This window comes from Sinohyriopsis cumingii, chromosome 8 (assembly GCF_028554795.1).
Source record: "Sinohyriopsis cumingii isolate HCF-2022 chromosome 8, ASM2855479v2, whole genome shotgun sequence".
NCBI lineage: Eukaryota > Metazoa > Mollusca > Bivalvia > Unionida > Unionidae > Sinohyriopsis > Sinohyriopsis cumingii.
In genome coordinates, this window is record NC_142968.1 from 49,506,064 (window position 1) to 49,533,848 (window position 27,785).

The 27,785-nt window shown below is 37.0% G+C and overlaps 1 protein-coding gene across 3 annotated transcripts in view; it reads left to right on the plus strand.

Moving 5' to 3' along the window:
* LOC149793468 (uncharacterized) overlaps positions 1-27,785 on the plus strand; it is a 60,737-nt gene that overhangs the window by 20,838 nt on the left and 12,114 nt on the right. For all 3 annotated transcript variants that reach the window (XM_089967462.1, XM_089967463.1, XM_089967461.1), the window contains exons 2-6: positions 10,484-10,547; positions 13,665-13,807; positions 17,538-17,689; positions 22,394-22,533; positions 24,937-25,024. In XM_089967462.1, the coding sequence (XP_089823588.1) occupies positions 10,523-10,547; positions 13,665-13,807; positions 17,538-17,689; positions 22,394-22,533; positions 24,937-25,024 (548 nt within the window). In that variant the 5' untranslated portion in view covers positions 10,484-10,522. The remainder of the gene's footprint in view (positions 1-10,483; positions 10,548-13,664; positions 13,808-17,537; positions 17,690-22,393; positions 22,534-24,936; positions 25,025-27,785) is intronic.

Genomic DNA, 27,785 nt, shown 5'->3' on the forward strand with positions numbered 1-27,785 from the left:
CGTAAAACATAGTAAAGTTTTTATGGAAAACCTTCCATTCTTGTGAAAACGTGTGCTTTTGTGAGACAAATATCGTTATACCTCCAATCTCCATGTCACATCTGGGAGATGTTTCATCCAGGTTCTTCACTAAGGTGGCAAGCTCGTCTTCAGTGCCTGCCAGCCCATCAATGTTCTCTGCAAAGCGGAGGTTGGTGATGTTACGCCCTCCAATGCTGACTGTCCCCCAGTGGTTTTCCAGGGCTTCGCTCATGATGCGCTCTAGGTAGATATTGAAAAGCGTGGGTGACAGGAGACAGCCTTGACGCACTCCGACTGTTGTCTGGAACCAGTCCCCCACAGAACCTTGGGCAATTACTGCACTGGTAACCTTGGCGTACATCTGCTTGATGGTATTGGTCAACTTTTGACCCATGTTGTATTTCATTGTGGCCCACAATGCCTCGTGCCACACTCTGTCAAAGGCCTTTTTGAAATCTATGAACACATGATAGATGTCTTGCTGGTGTTGCGAGTACTTTTCACACAGAACCCTGAGATTGAATATTTGTTCTGTTGTGCTTCTTCCACTCCAGAACCCGGCCTGTTCTTCAGCTATTATTTGTTCTGCTTGTGGTTTCAGTCTGTTCAAGATGATCTTCAGAATTACCTTACTAGCATGGCTGATCAAACTGATAGTTCTGTAATTTTGGCACAGCTGGAGATTGCCTTTTTTGGGGAGTGTTACAATCAGTGACTGGGTCCATTGTGTTGGCCATTCACCTGTCTGCCAGATCTTGTTGCATATTTTGGTTAGTAGCTCTTTCACTGATTACCCACCCCCATTCTTGATAAGTTCAGCTGGGATGTTGTCTACTCCAGGTGCCTTCCCATTCTTCAGTGCTCTTATTGCTGACTCCACCTCTTCTTTGAGAATGGGGAAATCATCATCATTTGAGGAGTTTGAAACTTCAAGCACCCCTGGGTCTCCTGTGGACTGATGGTTGTAGAGTTCTTTGCAATACTCAGTCCATCTTTCTGCAATGTCACTCGCTTCTGTGAGGCATTTTCCATTTTCCTCTTGAATGGTACTGACTCTTGGTTGTTTCTGTCTGGTGAGGTCTTTCACAATTTGGAATGCCTTTTTGCTGTTATTCTTTATCAGACTGCTCTCTATTTCTGTGCACTTTTGTCCAGTCCAATCTTCTTTTGCTTTCTTTAAGTTTTGACATGGAGATAAGCGCTGAGAAGACAAAGCTGATGGCAAATAGTGGCAAACAGATCTCAGCCAAGATTAAAGTCAGAGGATATGAACTGGAAACAGTGAGCCAGTTCAAATATCTTGGTTCCATAATCACCGAAGAGGGATCAAGAGCAGAAATTTTGTCAAGAGCAGCACAAACAATGGCAGCTATGTCAAAGCTAAGACCCATTTGGAGAGACAAGAATGTCTGAAAACTAAAATCAGACTATTGCGAGCTCTAGTCATCTCAATATTTTTGTACTCATGTGAGGCCTGGAGCCTGACAGCAGAATTACAACGAAGAATCCAGGCACATGAAATGAGATGCTACAGAACCATCCTTGGCATCTCTTACATGGACCACATCACACATGAAGAAGTGCGTAACACCATCAGGCGCAAAGTAGGCCAATATGAAGACCTCCTCAATCACCGTCAAAAAGAGAAAGCTGAAATGGTATGGCCATGTCACTAGAGCCAACAGTCTATCCACAACAGTCCTGCAGGGCAGCCTCCAGGGTGGCAGAAGGAGAGGTAGACAGAGAAAAAAGTGGACTGACAACATCACAGAATTGACCAGGAAAAGTTTTGCGGAGAAACAGGCATTGACACATGATCGAGACAAGTGGAGGGAACTGGTCAGATGTTCAGCAGCACAGCGCCTCGACGACCACACTAGGTCATGAGACTGATGATGATGATGATGATGATGCTACCTCCAATATATTTTCGCGAGAAAAGATGCCATTTTCGCGAAGTTAAATTTTGATGAAGAATATCGCTCTTTTCATGAAAATTGTCTTTACATCTAGATGCAAAAGTTTCAAATTTGATCAATATAATTTTTTTCATGACAAACCTGCCTTTTCTTGTCGATTCAAATGTTTCACGAAAAAGTCATTGATAGTGTAAAATTCGATTCGTATGAAAATGGTTCTTCCTTTTTAGTTGTAGGGAAAGTTTCGAGTGGCTTTCTTAGAACCTCCCCCACCCCAAAGTAAATCTGAGAGCCAACGTTTGGAACATACATGTACATAGCTTCTTCATTGTTGGCCAAGTATTTGCGTTTAGCTCAACACCATATTGGTTGTATGCGTCTCGTAAATACTGTTACGCCCGATTCGTACAAGTTTGCGAGATGTACCGTAGTGAGTGCTACTCCGTCGTCACAAATGTGGATCATTTTGTTACGCTTCGTGTTTTATGTTTATTTCTACAGTACTGCCAGAATCGTTCTATTACATACTTGTATTCATACCTCTTGGCAACACAATAAACGGTCCCTTTGACCTAAAATACATATTCAGCTGACGCGTATATCTGCTGATTACATTATTTGTGCATGCTCTGCCTATGTTTTCATGTCTACGATGCTAAATCGCTGCGAAAGGATACGCCAGATGTACATAAAATCTGTTACTAAATACATACGAGACACTATGGTCATGAACTAAGTAATGGGAGAAAAGCAAACACCAGCAGGTTTTGTAAAAATCGACAAATAATTTGTTTCCCTTTAATACAAAGTAAAAATTGAAACAAATTAGTGTTGCAAATTAAATCTCAATTAGCCCCAAAAGTTTCATCACCAGTCTCCCATATATTATTAAAAGTTCTATCACCAGTCCTTATGACTAACGTTCTAAGTTAATTCCAGTAGTGTTCGAAATAAGATCCAGCGTTGAAGGTGTTTATGTACCTGTAGTCATGACTTTACTTATCCACCAGTAACCTGAAGTGTGATGATGCGCACAGTCTTCCAATTAGTCACAATAATATAATCCATGATGTCCTTGTCTGAATTCTTTATAATTCCAAGTTAATGTTTCTGTCCAGAAATATTATCAAGGAGCATTTTTGTAGTTCCAGAGAGTAATAATTTGAATAAATATTTTCACCCAGATCAGATACTGAGCAGAACAATACGACTGATTTTGCGCAACGATAGTGAAGAAACAATGAATAATTTCTCGAGCAAATAAGACTAAAAAACCCCTCTACCTGACCTACGTTACAATTGGCATGTTCTGAAAAATACTAATTCTATTTATTGGAATTTTCCATTCTAGAACACCGGATTGCTTACAAAATAAAATCCATTACTAAAATTATAATAAGGAACAGGGTAAACATAATTGACTGGGACCAAGATATTGATCCTAATATTTGTTACCCCCACTCTGGACAAATACAAGCTATATATTAGTTTTTACTGGTCAGGTAAATTATGAACTTGATTTTGGACAATGTCAAGTCAAAAACACAATAAAATCATGGAGAGAAAAATAACAATTACAAATTAAATATACACAACGCCTTCCTTTACAAAAAGATTTATATACAATGAAGCTTTCTTCTATTAGTCTAATATAAATTTGATTAAATTGACATAAACAAAAGTCTTGTATATGACACACAATATACATAAAGCAATATAATAATTATATACAAGTGAAAATGCATCAACAATTAGATTATAATTTCCCTTGGTGTGCGTGATGTCAAGATTGTATTCCTGCAAAATTACACTCGACCTTTATAATTTTTTTTGTTCTTGGCAATGAGAGTAATTGGATATTATTACTGAATATAATATTAGAAGAAGTAGCTTAACTAATATACATTTGAAAGTCTTGCAAAGACAATATCAAAGCCAAACATTCCTTCTAGATTGTGGAATGATTTATCTGGTGATTATTAAATGTTTAGCAAAAGTGCACGCCAGATGATCTACAACATTTTTGTCTTCTTGAATCACTGCTCCTCCAACCCTAAACTAACTTGCATCAACAGACAATTTGAATGACTGTCTAAAATTTGAAACTGAAAGAACTGACGCACTCTTAAGTACGACATTTTACTTTTTAGAAAGGCCTTCTGACATTTTTCAGACGTCTTAAATCTGGATTTTCTACTTAACAAATTAGTCAGGGGTTTAGCAGTTATGGAACAATTTGAGCAAAATTTCTGATAATATCCAGTAGTACCCAAACATTGCAACTTCTTTTTAGCGATAGGCACAGGTAATTCAGAGGTAGCCTTAACCTTAACTTCTACAGGGTTAACTTGCCCGCGTCCAGCAATGTCCTAGAAATTAATACAAGCACGGCAAAATTCACTTTGAGTTAAATTGTCATATTTGTTTCACTTAGTCCATTGAAGAATTTCCGAATTGTTTCCAAATGGTGTTTCCATGTGGCCATGTAGATGGTGATATCGATGTAATTGTCACAATTAACAAGACCTTGTTCAGTAAACATTGAAAGGTACAAGGTGAATCGTTCATTCCAAACTGCATCACTTTTTGTTGAAAAGGTCCATCTGGAATTATAAATGCCGAACTTTCCCTTGTCCTTTCCGTCCGTAGAATTTGCCAGAATCGTTTCCAAATGTCGAATTTTCTCATCTATTCTTGGTATTGGAAATAAATATTTTTTGGTCACACTGTTCACTTTTCTATAGTTTATTGACAGGTGGAATGTATTATTCTCTTTCAGCACAACATGTATTTAAAGTTAGAAACATAATCGAGAAGATTAATTTCCTTTATCTTCATTTGAAAGATGTTTATCTTTTAACGACTTCAGTGCTCCACGGACAGTATGTCTTAACACTTTTTCAAAGGATCTAAAATGAAAGATTCTTGAACTGATTCCCTAACAGTAAATGAACACATTTTCCCAAATCATTTCTGGTATAAACAATATTACCGAATCATAAGTTTTAAAGTTTGATCCACTCTTCCTAAAGTCACGTGGCTTTTACGATGATAGGCTTAGAGTGCTAGATGGATAATTCATCCACAACTTGCTGAAAAATCTCTGGCATACATTTTGATTCCCTGATCAGATTAGACAAATCTAGGAAGGCCAAATTATTTTAAAAATTGTCAAAGCTTTTACTATAGTTTTAGTTTTAATATTCCTTAAAGGTTTTAATATTCCTTAAAGGAATTGCCTATGGGAATCATGTTGGCACATATATTATGGTAAATATGTATTGATTGACGGACACGATCTTAGTTAAGAGACCGACACAGAATATACCATTATTCTGCTAAATGGCTTGTTAAATGCAGGAATCGGTTGCAGATGAGCCTTGGGTATCTTCTGACTGGGCTTCCCTACCACTTGAAAAGTGTGATAAGATCCACAGTATTTATCAATATCACTTAAAATGGTTGGCCAATACAAATTGATTAAAAGTCTTGTGACAAGTTTTGTTAATCCTGAATGACCAGCCATAGAGTTTCGTGGACAAAACTAAGAACTACCTGTCTATACCGCATAGGAACAACCATTTGATAGCTCACTGACCTTTCATCACCAGCGAGTACCTCAGGTGGTCGCCATGTTCTCACAACGACCCCATTTAAACAAAATAACAAAATACTTCTTGGGCTTCCGTTTCGGTAATAGCCCTCTAAAACACGAGATGTCAGGATCTTGTTCCTGACTGACACTGAGTGACTGTCGTTTATCACCTTGATTAAAATACATTGAATGAGTAGTCGAAGAGATCACTGTTCAATATTATTTGATTGATCCATTACAAGAGCAAACATGATCTCATCAAAAGCCTGTACAATACGCGTGTCAGCTAATGGAGTTATTTCATGATCAATAGAATTTTCATGAGCTTCCATCGCCATAGCTCTAGTAACTGTACCAGCTAGACATAATTCAGGGGTTTTGTTTTCAGTAGGCTCGAATGTGATCCAAACGACTTTTGTCAGTTGCAAGTGGAGTAACGGCAACCTTATCTACAGTTAGGTTATTGCCTAATTATAATGAATTCCCTCGATGGGTAAATATGTCACTCTTCGACTGTCACAGGTTTTGATACTACGTTAGTTAACAAATTTCACAGTGGAGAGGAACATTAACAAAGCCGCGCTCTAAATCTAAATATGAACACTTTCACTAGAAGAAGACTTCTCAGGAAAAGGCAAACTACCTGGTAATAATAGACTCCGGGAAGCTCCCGTGTCCCTACACATTTTAATAGCGATAGGGTTAGTAGAATCACTAGTAAGTGATACAGGATCTTTCGACATGAATGGTACATAACTCTCCATAATAAAAGCAGACTGGAGTTTGTTTGACCCAACTTACGTACTGCTTTCGATACTTGACGGTAAGCTTGACTTCACAGAAATAAAAGCAATTGTGATGGCTCTCTCTTGATTATGTCGCTTATTGTTCAATCTGTAACAATTAGAATAATTTGGCCCTTTCTTGCAATAGGCTCACGCAGGACGAGATAAGAATTTCTCATCAGTCTTATCAGGAACTTAATTCCTATATGTTGTGCCAGTTTGAGATTTGGAAGTGCTCTTGTAAGGCTGAAATGGCTGTTCACCAATATAAGTCTGAGTCATAAACGCGCTGACAAAATGAACTTTGTGAGTTAACGAATGATTGTCAGTTGTACCAGCTGTCCCTTACAAAGTTTCCGCCTTTTCCTTGTCAAGATAGGTCTTGATATTACTGTGGATGAAATTCTTGAATCTTCAAGTAAGATTATTGGTCTAAATTTATTATCATCTTTATTAACCTTATTTAAAGAGCCCCACCCATCAACTTTTTCTTTTTCCCCATGCAAATTCGACATAGGTTTGGTGAGTTGATTTACTAAAACCTTGTCGATATCCCTCTGGGACCAACTGATAACCCTTCAAAATATATTCCGTAACTTCGTCATAAACAACACTCTGTTGCAATGAGAGTTAATGTAAATATCAGCAGCTCTGCCAATAAGTACACTTTGTAATAGTGTCAAATGCTTTCTTGGTCGGTTCAAATTTTCATATTTTAATGAGAAACAATCTTTATCTACTTCGTTTCCTTTACAAGGGGGTATATATCTAATATTTCCGGTAACATCAAAATCCGATTTTATGCGTGAAGTGGGACAGTCTCGTCCTCTTGCCAGTTCTAATTCATTTAATCTAAATTGAATTTCCATATTTTCTCTTCTTTTTGCATCTGTATTTCCCTACTTTTTTATTTGCATTTACATTATCATCTCTTTCTCTCTCCCTTTTACTGCTTTTGTTTCTCTCTATTTCCTCTTTCTGCAACAGCGTTTTACTTATTCATGACCGAGGTCCAAGGTGGCATGTGTTGCACTGTGCACTCACCGCACAATTGCATGGCGCACTTTTGCAAATATACCAATTTAGAGTTTTCTTGTGCACGAATAGTTTTCAAGACTTTTTCTGTAATTGCTTATATGGCATTATATCAACATTTGTGATTTTAAAACTTTGCTCAAGATACCGAATATACAGAGACTATAGATTAAATGTCTAAAAACAGGGTTATAACTGAAGTCAAACGGACTGTACGTTAGTCTTGCTGGGTTTGGTTATTTACCCGTTGCTTTTTACTGATCTGGTTAGTTTGTATCATCATATTCCACCAAAATTGTTGGCGTGTTGATAGGTAAGCTGGTATATGTTTGAGGATTTGGTTATTATAGTTTTTAGTTTTAGTGTTTCATAACAAAACTTAAATACGTTTTGTAGTTGCTCTCCCAGCTCGTGATGTGATTACGTTTTGCATGTTGCGACGCTTTTCACTCTCAGCGCAAGAACACAAAACGATGTTTTTCACTCTCAGCTCAAGTACACAAAACGATGCTTTTCACTCTCAGCTCAAGAACACAAAACATGTTTTTCACTCTCAGCTCAAGAACACAAAACAATGCTTTCCACGCTCACCTCAAAAACACAAAACGATGTTTTTTCAGTCTCAGCTTAAGAACACAAAACGATTTTCACTCTCAGCTCAAGAACACAAAACGATGATTTTCACTCTCAGCGCAAGAATACAAAACGATGCTTTCCACGCTCAGCTCAAGAACACAAAAGGATGGTTTTCACGCTCAGCTCAAGAACACAAAACGATGATTTTCACTCTTAGCTCAAGAACACAGAACGATGATTTTCACTCTCAGCGCAAGAACACAGAACGATGATTTTCACTCTCAGCTCAAGAACACAAAAGGATGATTTTCACTCTCAGCCCAAGAACACAGAACGATGATTTTCACTCTCAACTCAAGAACACAAAACGATGATTTTCACTCTCAGCTCAAGAACACAAAACGATGATTTTCACTCTCAGCTCAAGAACATAAAAGGATGATTTTCACTCTCAGCTCAAGAACACAAAAGGATGATTTTCACTCTCAGCTCAAGAACACAAAAAAAAATGATTTTCACTCTCAGCTCAAGAACATAAAAGGATGATTTTCACTCTCAGCTCAAGAACACAAAAGGATGATTTTCACTCTCAGCTCAAGAACACAAAACGATGATTTTCACTCTCAGCTCAAGAACACAAAACGATGATTTTAACTCTCAGCTCAAGAACACAAAAGGATGAATTTCACTCTCAGCTCAAGAACACAAAAGGATGAATTTCACTCTCAGCTCAAGAACACAAAAGGATGATTTTCACTCTCAGCTCAAGAACACAAAAGGATGATTTTCACTCTCAGCTCAAGAACACAAAAGGATGATTTTCACTCTCAGCTCAAGAAGACAAAACGATGATTTTCACTCAGCACAAGAACACAAAACGATGATTTTCACTCTCAGCTCAAGAACACAGAACGATGATTTTCACTCTCAGCTCAAGAACACAAAACGATGATTTTCACTCTCAGCTCAAGAACACAAAACAATGATTTTCACTCTCAGCACAAGAACACAAAACGATGATTTTCACTCTCAGCTCAAGAACACAAAACGATGATTTTCACTCTCAGCTCAAGAACACAAAAACTGTGCATCATATATTTTTTGATCTCGCCATAAAGTTGTGGTCGGATAAAAAACGTGCAGGCCTGTACATCCGGAAGATTTGTGCGACCTGAGAGCTGCGCCGTGCGCGAGTCTGGTAAAAGTTATTTTCTATAAAATATTGCTAACGGGTGTCGCTCACAATTTCGAAAGAGGTAAGATTTACGGACCAAGTTAAAGATATGACTTATAATATCCGCCTACATTGCCTGTAGTTGTTATCCCCCCACACACACACACACACATGTGTGCGAGAGTCAGAGTTTAGAAACGATAAACAAGAATGTAAATAGTGCGCAAAACAGGTGGTCTCGAACATAGTTTTTTTCTATTTCGTTTTGCATGTTTCAGACCAAGCAGAAGTTGTATATGTAAACTATCAGAGTGACTGGTCCCGTCCTTTTCCGGTTCCTAGAACAGTCCATGTTCAGTAAAATCTGTTGTCTGCATCTAATATTTGCAACAGTCTAGTTTGAATATTTCTAAACAAATTGAAGGTAACGAAATGTACGGAAATATTCAGGCGGTACTGTAGACTGCGAACGCATTATACGTGTTGTTCAAAAGAATGACTCGAATACATTGGTATGACTGTGTTTAGTTGTTATTGTTGTTGTTTTAGGGTTTAACATTTTTTAGCACACGATAGGCTATACATGGCGGCCAGTATTAATGGTGGAGGAAGAACCCGAGAAAACCCCAGAAAGAACCACCGACCCACGAGAAGCTACTGGCAAGCTTTCTCACATACCCACACTGGCTGAACCCGAGACTCGAACCCACGCAGGCAGAGGTGAGATGGCAGTGATCCGTAACGGAGACCCACTAGGGGCCACTATGTGTTTAGCAAAGAAACTTCCGTTTGGTTTGGAAAGTGAACCAGAAAACAAATTTAAAGACTTCTTGGCGACGTTCACATTAGAAATTTAAATTGTTAAACAAAATGACCAAGCTTTGTACATTTTTTATATCCTTGATGCTTTTAATTTTCACCATTTGTAGAGGGTTGCACGACGCGTGGAAACGAGGGTGGGGGTGAAACGGGTACTTGAATATGATACATATACGGGTTTTATTTAAAAACATGAGAACAGACGCAAACATATAAATATATGTTGCATAAATAAAATCCTCCAGTATCGCATAGCCCTCATAGATGCATTAACTAACGTAGTCTTTCGACCAATCAGCGTGCACACAAGATTTTTCCTGAGCCTTATTTTTGTTTGCACTCAATGCTAAGAAATTTCACGAGTCTAAGCCTCCTCATTCGAGAGCCTGGTTAAACGAGATGAGTACGGGTGGCATACACATGTTGAATCCTAATATTCAAATTCCACTGCATCGCTCCAACACTGTAGTCTACGTCATCCATTTTTGCCGGATATTTTATGGAGAAATGTAAAGAACGTTAATTATATAGTAGTTTATTTTATTTTTTTTCATTTCAGGCTTTTATCTTCGTTGGATTATTTACAATCATTTTCAACATGGCAACAAATGGACAACAATTTAGTACGTATCTATGTTGAGAGAGAGAGAGAGAGAGAGAGAGAGAGAGAGAGAGAGAGAAATATGTTTACATTCCTTCACCGACTTTCGGCAATGTGTAACTAATAAATGTAAATCTTTTATGTGCTTTGAAATGTGAATAAGTGTATATTTACCTTTCATTAATGGGAAATATTTCATGTCTTGAAGGCCGGATCTAGAACAATTTTCGAAACGAAAACAAATAAAATGTAAACAATTTTCACATTTATAACAAATTTCTTGATATGAAAGTTCATGCATGATGATATAGAATCTGACCTGCTCTGGGAAAACAAGTTTTTGCGTTCCCGTGGTAATAAGTCACAAAAGTAAAGACATTAAATATTTCCCTTGGATTTTTTTTTCTCTCTTCCTTTTGGGGTGGGGGACTCGCTTTATTTTTAATTTGTTGTAACGCATTCCTATAAGTATTATTGTCTTAAATCTTCTTTTCTATCTGATAACTGATGGACAGAGGCACGAACATAAGAACAAGCCTGACAGATCACAAAATATCTGCCAAAGACTGCATACATACATGCATGCATACATACATACATACATACATACATACATACATACATGCATACATACATACATATACATACATACATACATACATACATACATACATACACAAACACATACATACATACATATGTGTCAATGACTGAGGCATTGCTCTTTCCTTTCCATAAACCCGATAGAGACCCCCATAATGCTCGAGATGGAGATAAGTTCTTAAAATATAACATTGCCATGAAGTAGCGGTACTATCCATGAAAGAAGGGAAAGTTCAGTTACCGTCGGTTTGGGTGGCACATATGTGGATAATTTGCATCAAATAAATATATTCTGATCTCTTCCCTCTTAAAAATTGTGAGATAATTGGGAGTCATAATATACATTGCGTGAAAAATTACGTCAAGCTAATATACAAACTAATTTTTCTTACATTAGTTCAAAATACATTGGTTTGTTTTGATAAATAATGTCTTATGAAAGCTATGTCAACGCCATCTAGCGGCTTGTTTTCATTTCACTTCTTTCCCCATCTAATTATCTCACCCCATTCCAACTCCACCTCAGGCCCTGGTTTGGCCTTTCACAGAATAGCGATGGAAGCCGACTACTACACACATCTCTCATTCGGAACAAAAGCGTGACCGTTCAGCCATATGTTTTAACAGCAGTGTTAAGACTATGGTCATAAACTAAGTAACAGAAAGAAGCAAAACCAACAAGTTTTGTATATCTTAACAAACAATTTAATTATCAATGTTATAAATTAAAATTCAAGAGGAACTTGCAGTATTATGAATTAAATCCAAAATAATCACGAGAAGGTCATATTAAAGTCCAAACAAGTGACCTTAACATCTTATCGTTTTGCTTTTAACTGATATTTCTATCGTTGGTCGATTAAAACCTTTTATCTCTTTGAAATAATCCAACATATTACCTTTTCTATAGCGCTAAATAGCCTAACAATGCTGATGCTCCGTAAAAATACAACCAATCAACCAGACGAGTGAAATGTTCCGTATAATTTTCAGATCTGGAAATGCACTAGTCTGCCATGAAAAGCTACTTTGTGAAAATGGCATTTTCTAGAACTCCTTTGAATGATTCGCAATAGTTACAAAATAATATTAGAGTCTAAATAGCATTTCTATTTCCACTGAATAATCCAAACAAACGCTTTTCTTCTGCAGACTTGATGCAACAGCGAGAACACGAGAAATAAGAATAATATGACTGCCCTGCCTGAGCTAGTTATATTCTGGCGCGAAAATAAAACTCGCATATTTGTCACTACTATCTACTGGACAAGTCGCAAGTTTCCAACAACGTAGAACAACTAGCATGATTTAACCCATCCAAATGGGAATTAGTTTAATTTTGCTAACATACCACCTGACCGATCTGTCCAATTCGGCCGAATCTCGTAAACATATTAACTAATAATTTTATTATTTGTCACTGTCAAAACATATGTATGCATCTATTTATAGATACTATGCAATTTTACCTTCTTTAATACCTTAAAGAAGGACATATGCCCATATGAAATCTACATGTTGATAATCAATACAATTTACATCCAAGAATAAAATCGCAAATATTAATGACACAATCAAGTACCAGGAGTTCCAAAACATTAGAAAGACGTAACAGTAGGTCCTAATTCATTTTATTATCGACTACTTTTGTTCCACTGTGTACTGTTTTTTTAAAGCATCCAAACTTTATTTATTTTAAACTGATCGCTCTCAAAATATGTTGCTATACTGTTGCCAATCACTAAACTTCCTCTATTTGTAAGTACGTTGTATGAAGTACAAGTTACAATTAGGTCGACACGTGAAAGTCTTTGTATGCATCAAATGAAATCACCGGTTACATACATACATGACGGGACTACCGAGTTTGCTAACTGTCCTGCTTGGATTGGATTATAAAGGAATCACAATAATTGTTAATCCAGCAGCAGATAAGATATAAATTTTCTTAGAAATAGTTTTGAATATGATGGACGTAGGCTACAATACCGAGCCTACTTTCGTGTTCGACGGAAATTGTCGAATCCTGTCTTGATTGATAAGTACATGAATGGATGCCATACATTCACACAGACATACAGACAGGCCTTTTTGCATGATGCTTGTTTGCAGAAAACAATTGAACCACATCATCATCATTCCACTTCATTCGTGATTCACATGCGCATCAGAGAATGGACGCTTAGTTTCGTGCAACGCTTCTTGTCTGTGTAAGACACTTCAAAAGTTGTTACATTGCTGAAGGTTGTCTGTGAGATGGCCGTACTGACCCTGAATTTAAGACTAAAAGTTCTGAAAGAAACCTGGAAACAACGACGTTCGCTGTCGATATTTATTATGCATTTTGTTTGTGGAATGAAAGTGTTTTTGCTAAACGTTTCGTCGGTATTTCGTGAATTGCGAATGGATCTAGTGATTCAACAGAAGAAAAATTGTTCGCGCAGTTTTTATGTTTATTTATTTTATAAATAAAGAATCCACCAGATATGTGTACCTCAGAAAAATCGGTTAATTCTCAGTATCCGTTTCTTTGCAGAATGTTTTATGAGTGGAACAATTGAAATTCTAATTGGAAGGAACAAAGGCTACGTAAGGGCCATGGTGAAAGATTCCACTGGATTATGCCCTTCTCAATTTGATAGAAGTTATACGAGACTGACCGTAACAGCATGTGACTTTGTATGTTATTTTTGTATTTCAATAGACTTGTTTTTCGAAATAATAACAGACTATTTAAAGTCTTAGTGGTTGCAATTTTACTACCGAATTGTTCAAGTTTTCAGCTATTCTTTTGAGATGACCAAAATTTCATTTCAAGAAACAACGACTACTAACATACACACGAACAGGAAGCCTCTGTATCTGCTCCTTTTGATAATGAGTGATGTAAAGTATCTTCTAGACATTAAAAGAAAACATTTTAGTCATGGTAATAGCTCTAGTAATTTATTGAACTGTAAAATAAATGACCGGTGTTCAGAAAAGGACCTACTGCTCATGGACTACTCGCTTCTTTTTCGTTAGCGTCTCAACATCCGTATAAAAAGATTTTCTGTTGTAAATTTACATTAAAATCTTTAAATAGGTCCAAAGTACAGACTGGAAATAGGTCCAAAATATAAACCGGAAATATCTCAAATTTACAAATACAAAATTCAAAATTTGTTACAATATCAATTCGTACGCTATGTAATATCGGCACTCTCCGGGTTTCACATAACCGGCAGCAAAGACTGGGGAACAAATATGTCTTTTTGTGAGCTTTTGTGAAATAGTGTTTTCTTAAAGTTAAGAATGTATACGATTCTTGAGTTCAGTACGCGAGTGTCTGCAGAAAACATGTTCTTTTTTAGACCTTGAAAATTGGGCGTCAACATTTACATGGTGCTTCAATAAAGGACTGATCTCATTTACTTTCGTTTTTTTTTTAAGGGAGGGGGCTGATGTTTGGTCTCGGGAAAGGATTTATAATTTATTTTTACCTCAATATACTTTTTTTCTCAACTTATACAGTGCATATTATAAGCAATCCTTTTCAACAAATTAAACGAAATTAGTTTAAAGCTATTTGGGGGAATAATTTTTTATCTATCACCCCCCCCCCCAAACCGTCTACAATATCTATAGCATTAAGGAAATTACGCACTGAACGACTGGGGACTGTATTGGTCTCCTACCGAATGAAATTATTTACAGATCGTAATTGAAAAAAAAAGTTGTCATTAGCTGAATGTTTCTGTATGCATTTGATTATCAGATTTCATGATTTTTCTCTTTGCCTCAAAATGCTTCACAATTCACGTGCCAAATCATCTAAATTGGTCTTGACCCTGCAATAATATGTATATTCTCGAACAGGTATGCCGTCTTTTTAATTTTCATTATAATTTGTTTTTCTTAATGGAAAAGTGTGTGTACGTGTATGTGTCGAGGGGGCAGTGCTGTGGCGTTTACCTTCACTTTCTGGAGCTATTTCTTTCATTGGTTGCAAAGGGAAAGCTTTCTAATGTTATGGCTCAAACATATGTTCAAGCCGTTGTAAAATGAATTTGATGTATTCTTCACGAAAGAAACTGGGGCATGATAAAAAATTCAGCACGAAAAGCAAATAGAGTTGTTCTTCCCTCAAATTCATAACATCTCTTAGGCTGATACAATAATAAAGCTTGCTTCAATAATCAACTTTGTGACGCACTAATCTTAATAGTGATATTACACCATTACAAAGAGTCGAAGTTGTTCAAATGAGAACCTTCGCATGCATTCGAGGTATATTGTGTAGGATTTATATCGATGCTGCGAATGTGCACACATAAGTACATTGTTTTATATTATCACATCATATGAAGTCGAACATAACGAAAGTATTTCATCAGTACGCGATGCCAACATGCTGTCTGAACTTATCAAGTTCCGGTCTTTTGCTAAAACGATCAGTTATATTGGGGAATTATGGGATTACTTACCACATGCACAATTTCCTTACGTCCAATATCGAAGATTATGACAACGTGCTAAACCTGCGCACCTCCGAAATTGATGATAAATGACAACGGAAGTGCTCCAATGAGAATAGGTACGCTTTCGTATAGGTAAACGACACGTTAACACATTTTTGTGTAGCAAAAGTTACAACCAAACATATACTGGATTAACCTTGACAACGTGAAGAAGCTAAGGTTTTTGGAACTGTCTTCTTACTCTTCACATGTGTGTCCGCGGGGCAAGTGATATAGGGATAAAATATGCGAATTGGATACTAAATCGTCATATAGCAGAGTCGCTTACTTGGTGTGTGTGTGTGTGTGTGTGTGTGTGTGTGTGTGTGATTTGGATTTTTAACGTAGCTTTGACAATGTTTCAGTCATATCGCTACGATGTCTGCAGCATGACAGTTTATAGTGATGTCTAGCACTGGGGCATCATGCCGCAGACATGTAGCATGATGTCCCATCCAGCCACATTATCCTGACACCAGGCCGACCAGTCCTAACACTAACCTCTTAATGCTGAGCGCCAAGCGATTCAGCTGTTAGTACCATTTTCGTAAGTCTTTGGTATGACTCGGCCGGGGATCCAACCCACGACCTCCCGCATCAGAGGCGGACTCTCTAACCACTAGGCCACCGGAGCGGTCCCTTACTTGGTGACAATGGTGCAATGTGCACAACGTCACCAAAGTTGGCATAGCTCTATTAGTGTGTTACATGCCTTTTGAATGATAATATTACTGTTACAGTAATGTCAATGGTGGTCGTAAAATGTTACCTAGAAAAAACTGCACGGTTTAATTGCATTAAGTGCAATACGTTCTTTAATATGCATCCCGGGAGGAGTTTACAATATACATTATGCGCAATGTAGGATATTCTTTACTTTCATTGCTGGTACAAAGCACTGAGGGAGTTACAAACGTCTGCTTAGTGTACAATATGCAGATGACGTTGCCATAGAGAGCCTGTGCGCCTCCAAACACGGGATGATTTTTGGTCCAATATTGTTTTGAGTGAATCACCATGTATGATCCAATACATGTGCTTGTGTATAAGTTGTGCACTAAGGTTTAGTGAACCCACGTTTCTAAACAGCTAAATTAATGCGATCTGTGAGAAGTTTGCAAAGATGGGACAGGTCAAAACTCCTATGGAATGCCTCGAGGATTGTCAACCAAACATAATTTCTGATACATTTAGATGGAGTAAAAGATATAAGTAGCCGGAAATCGGCGGAGAACTCATCACTCTTCACTCTACCTTAAGCGAAATATAACCATTTCAAAGGCGTTATGAAACCTGTATCGAATTATTTCCACAGGTTCTGTAAAAGAAATTTATATGGTGACTTCATGCCTAACAAAAGAAATGATTTCGAACAACAACTTTGTCCCCACAGTTGAATCGTACAAAGAAACACTGTGATGCAACTGGAACAAACTGGCCTTTTCAGTCAGGTCGAGAAAAGAAACCTTGGTTGCAATTCGTCGCCTTCGAGAACTATACTCTGAATTACTTTTGTCCAAATGGAACTATATAGCGACGGATGGACATAACGTCATAATTAGAATATTATGTCTTTAAGGTCGTAACATGTAGCACACTTCTTATTCTTCTTCTTCTTATTATTATTATTGTTGTTGTTGTTGTTGTTGTTTTATTATTATTGTTCTTATTATTATTGTTCTTATTATTATTATTCTTATTGTTATTATTATTGTTATTATTACTATTATTATTATTATTGTTTTTGTTAGTGTTGTTGTTATTATTATTATTGTTATTATTGTTATTATTATTATTATCATTATGATTATTCTTATTATTATTATAGTTATTATTATTATTATTATTATTATTATTATTATTATTATTATTCTGCTTCTTAAGACCATTTACATTCTTTTCATTTTTAGGGTGAAGAGATCACCGTGGTATTGTCAAGTCGTAACGCTACGTTCGGTGATGCAATATATGGTGGTAAACGTATGCTGTCTTTCTCCATCAGATGCAATAAAGCCAATGAATCGGGGTTGCTTGGAACCGCATTACTTCATGCAACACCGGAGTAAGCACATTTTTCGTTACTTTGAGCTGTGTATGTATCTACCAATATATATGAAGCAGTCCGTCGATCGATATAAACATTCTGTGTTGCTCTGTCGTTAAAGAATAATTAATCAATGAGTTTAACCTATCCATCATTGATTTGTGCTTTTTTTCCTTTTTGTGGCAGTTTCTCGAGTCTAAAAGCGTCAGGGGGATAACGCGATGGCAATGGCCATTGGTTACCCTATCTCTTTGCAGGATATGACATTACTCAATGTGCAATATCAAGGTCTCAAGCTTCAAAATTAGCTCCAAATTTCAGTCTTAGACTGTATTAGTTATGATACCTTTTTACAAAAATATTAACTGGGGATAGTCCTAGGTCAAAGTTAAAAGTTTTATTGTTTTGGCACAATTGTACCTTTCTCTCGGGGACCGCTGAGGTGGCCTAGTTGTTAAAGCGTCCGCCTTGGAGGCGGCAGGTCGCGTGTTCGAACTCCGCCGAATCATACCCAAGACTTGTAAAAATGGTACTAGTAGCCACTTTACTTGGCCCCCAGCATTAAGAGGTTAGTGTTAAGACTTGTCAAATAATTTTACTGTGTGGGGCATGGTGCCCGATGTCTGCGGCGTGATGCCCCAGTACTAGACATTACTGTAAACTGCCAAACGACAAACATCATAGCAACATAACTAAACTTGTTAAAGCTACATTAAAAATTCAAAACACACATACATACCCTTTGGTTGAATTATTTATTGCAGTTATTTTGACAGACCTTTCCTCTCGTCTCTGCAGAAAGAGGAGTGCTATTTCATATCCAATTATACCTGGAATAATTAAACTACGTTAGGTACTGAAACTTTGCAAGTATTACCCCATCACCACAAAATCATTTCAATGTGATTCGGATCGTTTGCTCTATTTTCTTGGGGAAAATGCGTTTTACCTTGATTTTTCAACTACAGCTCAAGATAGAAACAATAAGCTGGATCAATGCATGCATTTGAATTAGTTGTTGTTGTTGTTGTTGTGGGATTTAACGCCATCTTTCAGCACACGATAGGCTATACATGGCGGCCAGTATTCATGGTGGAGGAAGAACCCGGAAAACCCCGGAAAGAACCACCGACCCACGAGAAGCTACTGGCAAGCTTTCTCACATACCCACATTGGCTGAATCTTAGACTCGAACCGCCGCAGACAGAGGTGAGACATTTGAATTAGTAAAATAAGTTTCAAAAGAAGGTCACCATGATCCACATTTCGCATTTTATTGGCTTGTAATTTACGTTTAGCTCATGGCCTAGTAGTTTTTCTTGCAATATGTATACATATCGTTAAATCGACAATTATGAAACTTTCCGAGTTGATGCATATTGTTGGGTAATACAAATTCATTACCTTTGATCCGCAATTATCTTCACCTACTTTTGTTACATTTTGTTTTATCTGCACTGTTCGTGATAAAATTATGCAAGTACATGATTATGTATTTTCAATTATTTCCACTCTTTTAAAACCGGTCACTGTGATCTACATTTCACATCTTTCCGACTTGGAAAAATCTTTTGCCTTTAGCTCATAACCGCATACGGTTGGTTCACTACGTATACAGGCCGTTCTCTCTGGAATAATTAAACTTGGTGGTGTGGTACATCTTGGTTATTTCTATACTAACATAAAACATTGGATCGCTGGGTCCCAGATTTCACTGACGTCCGATTAAATTGGGTTTTAGATTTTTATCTCAGGCACTTATTGATGCAACTATAGATTCAAACTCGAATGACGCAAAGTCACCGTGACCTATTTTTAAAATTTTACTGGCTTATGATATAGTTTCGCGTTTCGTTTCTGATCATGTAGATTTAACGCTTGCTTAATACATACGATACTTTCAAGAAGCGTAACATTTAGTGACGGGATGTATCTTAGTGGGAAGAATATACTCTTATTAAAAAGGCAGTCTCTGGTGGTCTTATTTTAGACTTAGGTCATGGTCTATTTGATCTTCATTTCTCAGGAACTCTTGTTAAAATAATGAAATTGATGGCATGCATCTAAAATAGTACCATATTATTTCAATGAAAAGCTACTGTGACCTATATTCATATTTTACTGTTCTGGTTCAGAGTTGCGTTTAGCTGATGACGATGCAGCTTTTGCACATGTGTGCATACTATCCCATCTAAAATTGGGAAATTTAGTGGGGGCATACATCTTGACATGTATTACGTCCATTCTTCCTAAAGTGGTCAATGAAAGCTATATTTTATGCTTAAACAAATTTTGTTGTAATTTTGTATTTATACTTCATAGTTTGGTGCTCTTCTAATGTGATGAAAGTTAATAAAAGGGTTCCGCTTTGCCATTACTGCACGCTCACAACCAAAAGATGTCACTTAAACCTACACTGTATGATTGACCAACATGAATTATGTATTAGCCTTGTCACAGCATGTACGCAAATACTTATGAACAGGGTTTCAGATCACTTCAGTATTAAACTGGATATATAATGCAGATTCAAGGTTAAGTTCTAAGCTTTAATTTGCAAAAGTAACTCCAAAAATTCAAAAATAAAAACAAAGTAAAATTAGATGAAAAGGGAAAAATTTACTTCGAATTTACTTTCTGCAAGATAATTATTGTTTAAAACGGCTGCTGGGGATTTCATGAAACTTGGACGAAACAGATTGTTGTTTATAGTGTCTGCTAGTTTCTTCGCATTTTTTAGTCTTTGTATTGTTTGTTTGCTGGATCCGTTTCGTATTGGTTTAAATCAGAATATTCAAAGTTCAGGGCCATTCTCTGTATAACTTTATACTCTTTTGTCAAAACTAATTCAAAGTATGTTTCGCTGCTTGTCAATTCACCTTCATATGTGAGTTGCTTTAGCAAGAATGCAGCACCAATTGATACATTGTAGCAACTGCATGGTCATTTCGCGTAATCTGAAAATAATTTGTGAAATAACGAATGTAATTTTTATGCGAATAGATTTTTTAGGTGCAAATATATATTATGTTGGCTGATTTCCTGGCCTGACACCAATTTGTCTTTCAAACTGACCTATTTCATGTATGAGAAAGGTCAAAGAATGAAAATCGACTTTAAACGTTACACTTGAAAGTTATTATAAACTTTGAGCTCAGTCGTGGGTGTTTTGATCACCAAGATGGTACTTCAGTTGATGTCGTCACCAAATTGGAGGTTCAAGCGTATCTTTCTCTTCTTAGAAAATGTTTTATATCCACGTGAACTTCATTTCTTGAACGAGAAGAAAAATGCAGCAGATTAAATAAACAAATCAGAAACTATAAATTAAATTCTGACTGATTCGAGTACCTAGATTATATTGTTGTAATTACAAGGAAGTATAATCACATAATAAACTGCCACTAGAACAAGCAATTTAATCCTTTAAGTTTTCAAGTCCCAACATTTGCTTTGGAATATGCCACCTAGACACGTAGTTGTAAGGCTGAGGCAACTCGTCTCTATAATCATTCCATAGTGTGAGGAGGTGCATACTATCGTGTTTAGACACCAATGCATGTTCACTCGTGCACATTTATTTGGTTGTGTCAAACTGGTTTGGGACTGTTGTCGACTTGACATGATCTGGTGAAGTTTAGAAAAGTACAAAATTTAATGTTTTTAAGTGCCAGTTGTTTAAATTAGTTTGCCAATCTGTAATTACATTAATGTAATCTACGTATTCCTATCAGTTATAATTAGTTACATTGTGTAGTTTATGCTGGGCTAATATGAAGATATATGGCCAAAATCCACCGTGGTAGGACCAAGAAGGCCATATGGACGTCAAATAATCACGTGTAGATGTCTTTTTCTCTGTAATATTAAACAAAATATTCTTTAGAAGAAAATTATATGAAACTAATCCGAACGTTGAAGACAAAATTTCTGAAATGCTTGTCGACCAGTAGAGTCTGCACACCTATGCAAAGAAACGCCAACTTACCATGGTGACAGGTATAACATTACATGACACTTATCCTTTGAAGGTGATATGAATGCATGCTACCCGTGTATGAAATTAGTAAGGCTTGTGGAAATGGAACGACTAATATCCTTTAGCGAAGTTATTTTTGAAATTATTAAGTCTTGCGTAAAACGTGCTATCGTTGTCCATTAACGAAGCCATTTACATAATTTCATTTGATGCAGCACCAGGCATAATTCATCATGCCGTTTGAACAAAGCAGTTGTAGAATCACCATATTAGGTGGAGAAAAAAAAAGAAAATAAGCAAATAACATTTAAGAAAATGCACACACCTGAGACACATAAGAACGGTGGAACATAATTTGTGATCGTTATGAAATAAAATAATTGTGACTTATTGCTACCATCTGGAGAAGAGACCGGGGATAGACGGTTAGACGATGTGAACGAAGATGGAGAAACGGATGGTATACAACTGTATATCAATTCTCATTCATGTCACTGCTTTCCGGTGCCACATGGACAAAGTAACGGCCATATATGGTGTATTTTTGCATTCAGGTAAATTGGATCTACGATAGTGTGTGTCTTTTCGGACCGAACATGTCGCATGTTTTTAACACAAATACCTATTTCATGTTGTGTACGGAGTCCTGGACCTGAGAATGGTTTGTTGTAAAGTTCGTAGCTTTTTTTGATATGAAGTGAGCAAATACATTAAAAAGAAGCATATTTTTCTTGTCGAAACAGGTTGCAGATGACAAAGATGAGTAGCTTAGAGCCACTTCTTGACAAAGTGATTTCCGCTCTCTACACGGACCATACCTTGTCTACCTATGCAACCAAAGTGGTCATTGGATCTCACATTTTTTGGGCTATTATAGTGTCATGTGAGTACACAAGCTCCTCTTTAAGCTCTTTATGTTTGTCTTTCTTTATCTCTCAGGTTGCAATTGTTCGGGGTTTAATGCTATTTTCTCAACGCGAGATAGGCTATATATGGCATCCAAATTAACCGATGGGAAGACAAATCCCAGAAACCCCCCGGTAAGACCATCTGACCCTTGTGAAGCTAATGGCAAGCCTTCTCATATATATGCAGAATGCTCCAACCCCAGACTCTAACCAACGTTAAGAGAAGTGAGATAGCACTCGGTCACCAGGGGTCCCTATGCCTGTCTATAATACACCTTTTGTCAAGTTTTCATGATTTGATAACAAAACTTGCATTGATAACAAAATATATTGTGATGGTAATTACCCCGTTGTCATCGTCGTCGTCGTTATCGTGAACGACGGCGAGAGGTAATCTGGCTTTTAATATTCAATTTTTGTATGCACCACTTAGATCGCAAGTGAGACATATCAGTCTCTTTTCCGATGATGGCAGCTATTAACAGTTAAAGGCCGAGTCAAGTGTTTAATTTGCATACATTTTTACATCCGGTGGTAGATTCTCATAATATTTGGCAGGAATTATTACGAAGCAAAGTCAACTCGTTCTGCGACACGTCGGTCATACAGCAGACGTTGTGTTGACGACAATAATCGTAGAGACTTTGACTGAAAGTTTTCATTCCATGTTTGTCCTTTGCTTATTTTGAACCCGGAAAACCTTTGAAAGAATGCAGGAATCCATCGCTAAACTGGTCACTAATTCAGAGCACGTGTAGTTTGCGTTTTAAACTATGTTGAGTTTGCTCCCAGCAATAATGATGGCAGACAAGTTGTAGGAATCTCTGAAACATCGCAGTCGCTGAACTAATACTGAATTAAACATTGTCAGTTTAGCTAGGTAAATTATGGAGACTGATGGCCAAGCTTAGATTGCACTAATTACGTAAACCAAGCCTCTTTGACCTTTCACTTGAATTCAATATCTCATAAAATTAGATGATAAAATCAAATGATAAAATCGGAAGATATCCGAATAATGAAAATCTAGTGATATCCGAATGATGAAACTCTGTAACTGCACAGTCCTTCAAGAACTCTCGCGCACAACTCTGTAAGAAGGGTTTGTGGCTGACTTTTGCGAGAAGCTCCGTTTTAGAACAACTTCGCGAGTTCTTCCTCCACTAAATATGCATGTCTCTATGTATAACTTATTTGCTGAAAATGACATTAAAAAATACAAAACCAAAACGTGCTTAGTTTATTCTCCTCCTCCCCATCATTGTATTGTCCTCTGTAAGTAATTGTCAGCTGTGTTATGTATATTTGATTTAATTATATCTGATTTAATATATATTTATTTTAATTTAATTGTTTGTCTGTTTTTTTTGTTTCATTACATGATATTGTAATGTAAATTTATTCACTTTTTAGAAAATAGTTTGACCTTGACTGTTATTTTATAAACACCAGGTGTTGATCGAAATCCTGACCTTGTTTCAGAATTTGTAGCAACCTTCGTAAACAAGTTCTATTTTATTTTAAAATGATTGGTTGTTTCCAAGGTTAGGATGGGACTTTGTCTTTAAGATAAAAACAATTTTTTTAATATTATTTCTTAGAGTAAAACTGATTGGTTTTCGTCACGGTCACACTGGGTAAACATGATCTGTAACAAGTACTTGCTTCTATAAGCATCCAGAAGATGATCACGTGACCCTTTTTTACGTTTTAGAAAGCCCATATAACCCATGTTTTTGAGAATTAATCTAAATAGAAGCTGGGTTGTTAAACTGTTAGTTTATGTTGTGCTGTTTGGAGTTATTTCAAATGACTTTGTTTGGAGTTATTTCAAATTACTTGGATTCAAAAGTATTAATCCCATTAATTTTATGGAAAATAGGTGTGCTCATGTAATATTTTGGAACATAGACAATTTTTTTCTATATAAAATTTTATTCAGCTATCAGAAACCGGAGTGATAATTTTTATTTCTACAAGGAACTGTAGACTTCAACACTACATATTGCAGCAAGCGTCATCGTCTTCCATCTTGGATTCTTCGTCGGGATTCGAACGTGAAATCAGTGAACATTTTGTTATTAGGACTACTAAAATTTTATTCTCGGATTATTTTTGAATTATTTTTGGATTTGGTTCTATAAAACCGTAAGTTCATATTTTTTTCTTCATTTTTACAGAATTTTTCCAGGGTAATAAACTATTGTATTGTTCAAGGCTCGTTGTTTTCACTCTTCCTTGTGTTACTGTTCATTCGAGCCTAACGAGTGACAAAAAAGCTGATTTAAGGTTTAGTCGCTGCGAAAACCTTTACATTCCAGGTACAATTTGTACGGAATGTGGATTCCAATTCCTAACATACATTTTACAACTTTCAGATGGCCATGTTTACCCAATTAGTTGTACAGCTTATGAGGGTACGGACATTGACGTGGAGAAGCCCAATCGGAAAATTATACAGGACGGGTATGTAATATTTAAAATTTGTCATGATTTATTATTTCAATTTAAAAATTTGATTTTACTAATGTAATTCTTTGTGGCTTTTTATTTTGTACCAGGCATTCACTATATCCAACCAGGCGAGTCAGTCTTAGACTTATCAATGGAGATCACGCCAAGTTTTCCAACATTGTTCTCCTCGGCCGCTCCTCTACAGTTACACGTGTTCTTCTCAGTCTTGGATTATTATTTTTTTTTTTGTATTTTATGTAGATGTCTCTTCTACAGCTCCAAAAACACCGCATCCTACTTTTCTCGAGTTGGGGTTCGATGTTGCACAACTCTAAGTTTCAGTTTGAAATCAGATTCCATGGCAAACCAATCGGAAACATTTCAGATGATTTTCTTCTCTCTCTCGCTCTCTCTCTCTCTCTCTCTCTCTCTCTCTCTCTCTCTGTACAGTTTAGCCCTTTCGAATTCATACAATATGGACGTGAGTTCGACTCCCACCATCAAATTTAAAAGCCTAGAGCGGCTACCGTGGTGTGGTCCTGTGCAAGCTATGTGATTTCCTTCGGCATGGTAAAGCTTGATACTCGGTTATGTCGTGAACCACCCAAGTTATTCCCAGCAGCTAAAGTTCTGGCTATCCAGAATTGTTTCAGAATATCTTCTTTCACATTCTTGGAACTTCTCCAGTCGATATTATGGGGGCCCCGAGTGGCCGAGTGGTCCAAAGCGCTCTCCGTTACGGATCACTGCCATCTCACCTCTGCCTGCGTGGGTTCGAGTCTCGGATTCAGCCAACGTGGGTATGTGAGAAAGCTTGCCAGTAGCTTCTCGTGGGTTGGTGGTTCTTTCCGGGGGCTTTCCCGAGTTCTTCCTCCACTATTAATACTGGCCGCCATGTATATCCTATCTTTTGCTGAAAAATGGCGTTAAACCCTACAACAGCAACAACAACAACAGTCGTTATTATGGTGTCTACGAAGTAGTGTAGATGCATCCCTCGATGATGGCGCAAGGGTAGGAGTTTGCCCATCTAAAAGCATAAGAGTAAGTACAACCTTAATGCATACTATTTGTTCATCTTGAGTCATAGGCGCCAGTTTTGGTGAATTGATTTCCATAGTGTCTGTCCGTAGCTTCTCGTGGGTCGGTGGTTCTTCCCAGGGTTGTCCCGGGTTCTTCCTCCACCATTAATACTGGCCGCCATGCATAGCCTATCATGTGCTGAAATATGGCGTTAAACCCCACAACAACAACAACAACAACAACCGCAGCGTCTGTCCACTGGGGTGGGGACCAAAGGAGCAAATGTGAACGTACATGTCTATTATTTTGTACATGTAGTTATATTAGTTTCATATTCATGGTTAATGTCTTCTGCATTAAGCTCATCTTTGGTCAGAGAGATTGTACGCATCTCTATTGGGAGCACAGTCTTACAATAAAAGCTAACAGCGACCTATATTTCAACGTTCTTTGCATCGTGTATACAAAATCATATACATGAATTGATGAATCTTGGTGACGTCATATATCTTTATCAGTCTTTATTTCGTCCTTTTAGATATAATTATACAAGATAGTAAAACGTGATAGAGGGCAAAAAGAGGAACAAAATGCAGTAGTTACACCATTAGGTTAGGAAACAATCAGAGAAGTCTCTTAGAATTGCAGCTTCTTCTAAAGATTCGCATTTGAGATCACTACAAGTATTGTATAGTAGGGCGTTTTCCTTCGAAACCTATGTATACGTAATTATTGTACACACCATCATTAATTTTGTTCACTAATTAGTATTTAATGTTGTATCATAAATAGCTTGCAAAAAAATACGACTATCGTGTTTTCTACGATCACGTGTCTTCCAAATCGGGATAATTTGAAAGGCGGTCTTATTACTAAGAAATAAATGAATGCATTACAGATGAAGAGAATGCTAAAACAGAAAAAAATAAAATTTCTTAGCATTTCGGGCTCGTCTAAACCCACACCGGTGGGATCTTCCCTAAGCAGGAAATGTTGAATAAATTCATGATCGATATATAATGAATTAACCCCCTCGATGATGTGGTCGAAAACTATGATCCATACTGCACGCTACTCCACATGGACGCCCGCACAGAGAGGCAAGGGGTGCACTTGCCCCCTCCCCCGATTTCACCTCAAAATATGGTTTGGTCTACAGCCGTAAAACTTAATTGCTGACGACTATATGCTTGCCCCTCACCCCCATAAAAATAATTCTGCTGCACCCATGCTTCGCCAACGTGGTTTAAAGTTCATGTGTAATCATTTATCTGGTAGCATTTATGCTAAAATAAATGATAATGATGACGTGCATCTGTAATAATATCGCATCCGTTCAGAAAGAAAAATAAATCTCGCGACCCATGTTTGAGCCTTTACTTTGTCAGTTTTGTTCTAGGAATTCTAGAGGGATTCTATCCTATTTAGAATCACGCGAATTGTCAACTGTTGTATTTGAAGAGGTAAAACAACATATTAATGCCAGGTTTCTCTGACCCTCATTTTATGATTTAGTGACATTGTTAAAATTTTGTCCTTAAAGATCATTTATTATGTGCTGGTAGAATCACGAAACTTGATCATTGTTTTATTGTTTTCTACTGCAGTCTTCCAAGCAAAGAAAATCACTGATTCTCATCTGATGCGTTCCTTCAGTCGGTTCTATATTTGCATGCAGCTCATGGCCATAGATTTGTCCATGTTAGAAACATTATAACAAAAACAGACTGACCATTATGACCATTGCAAT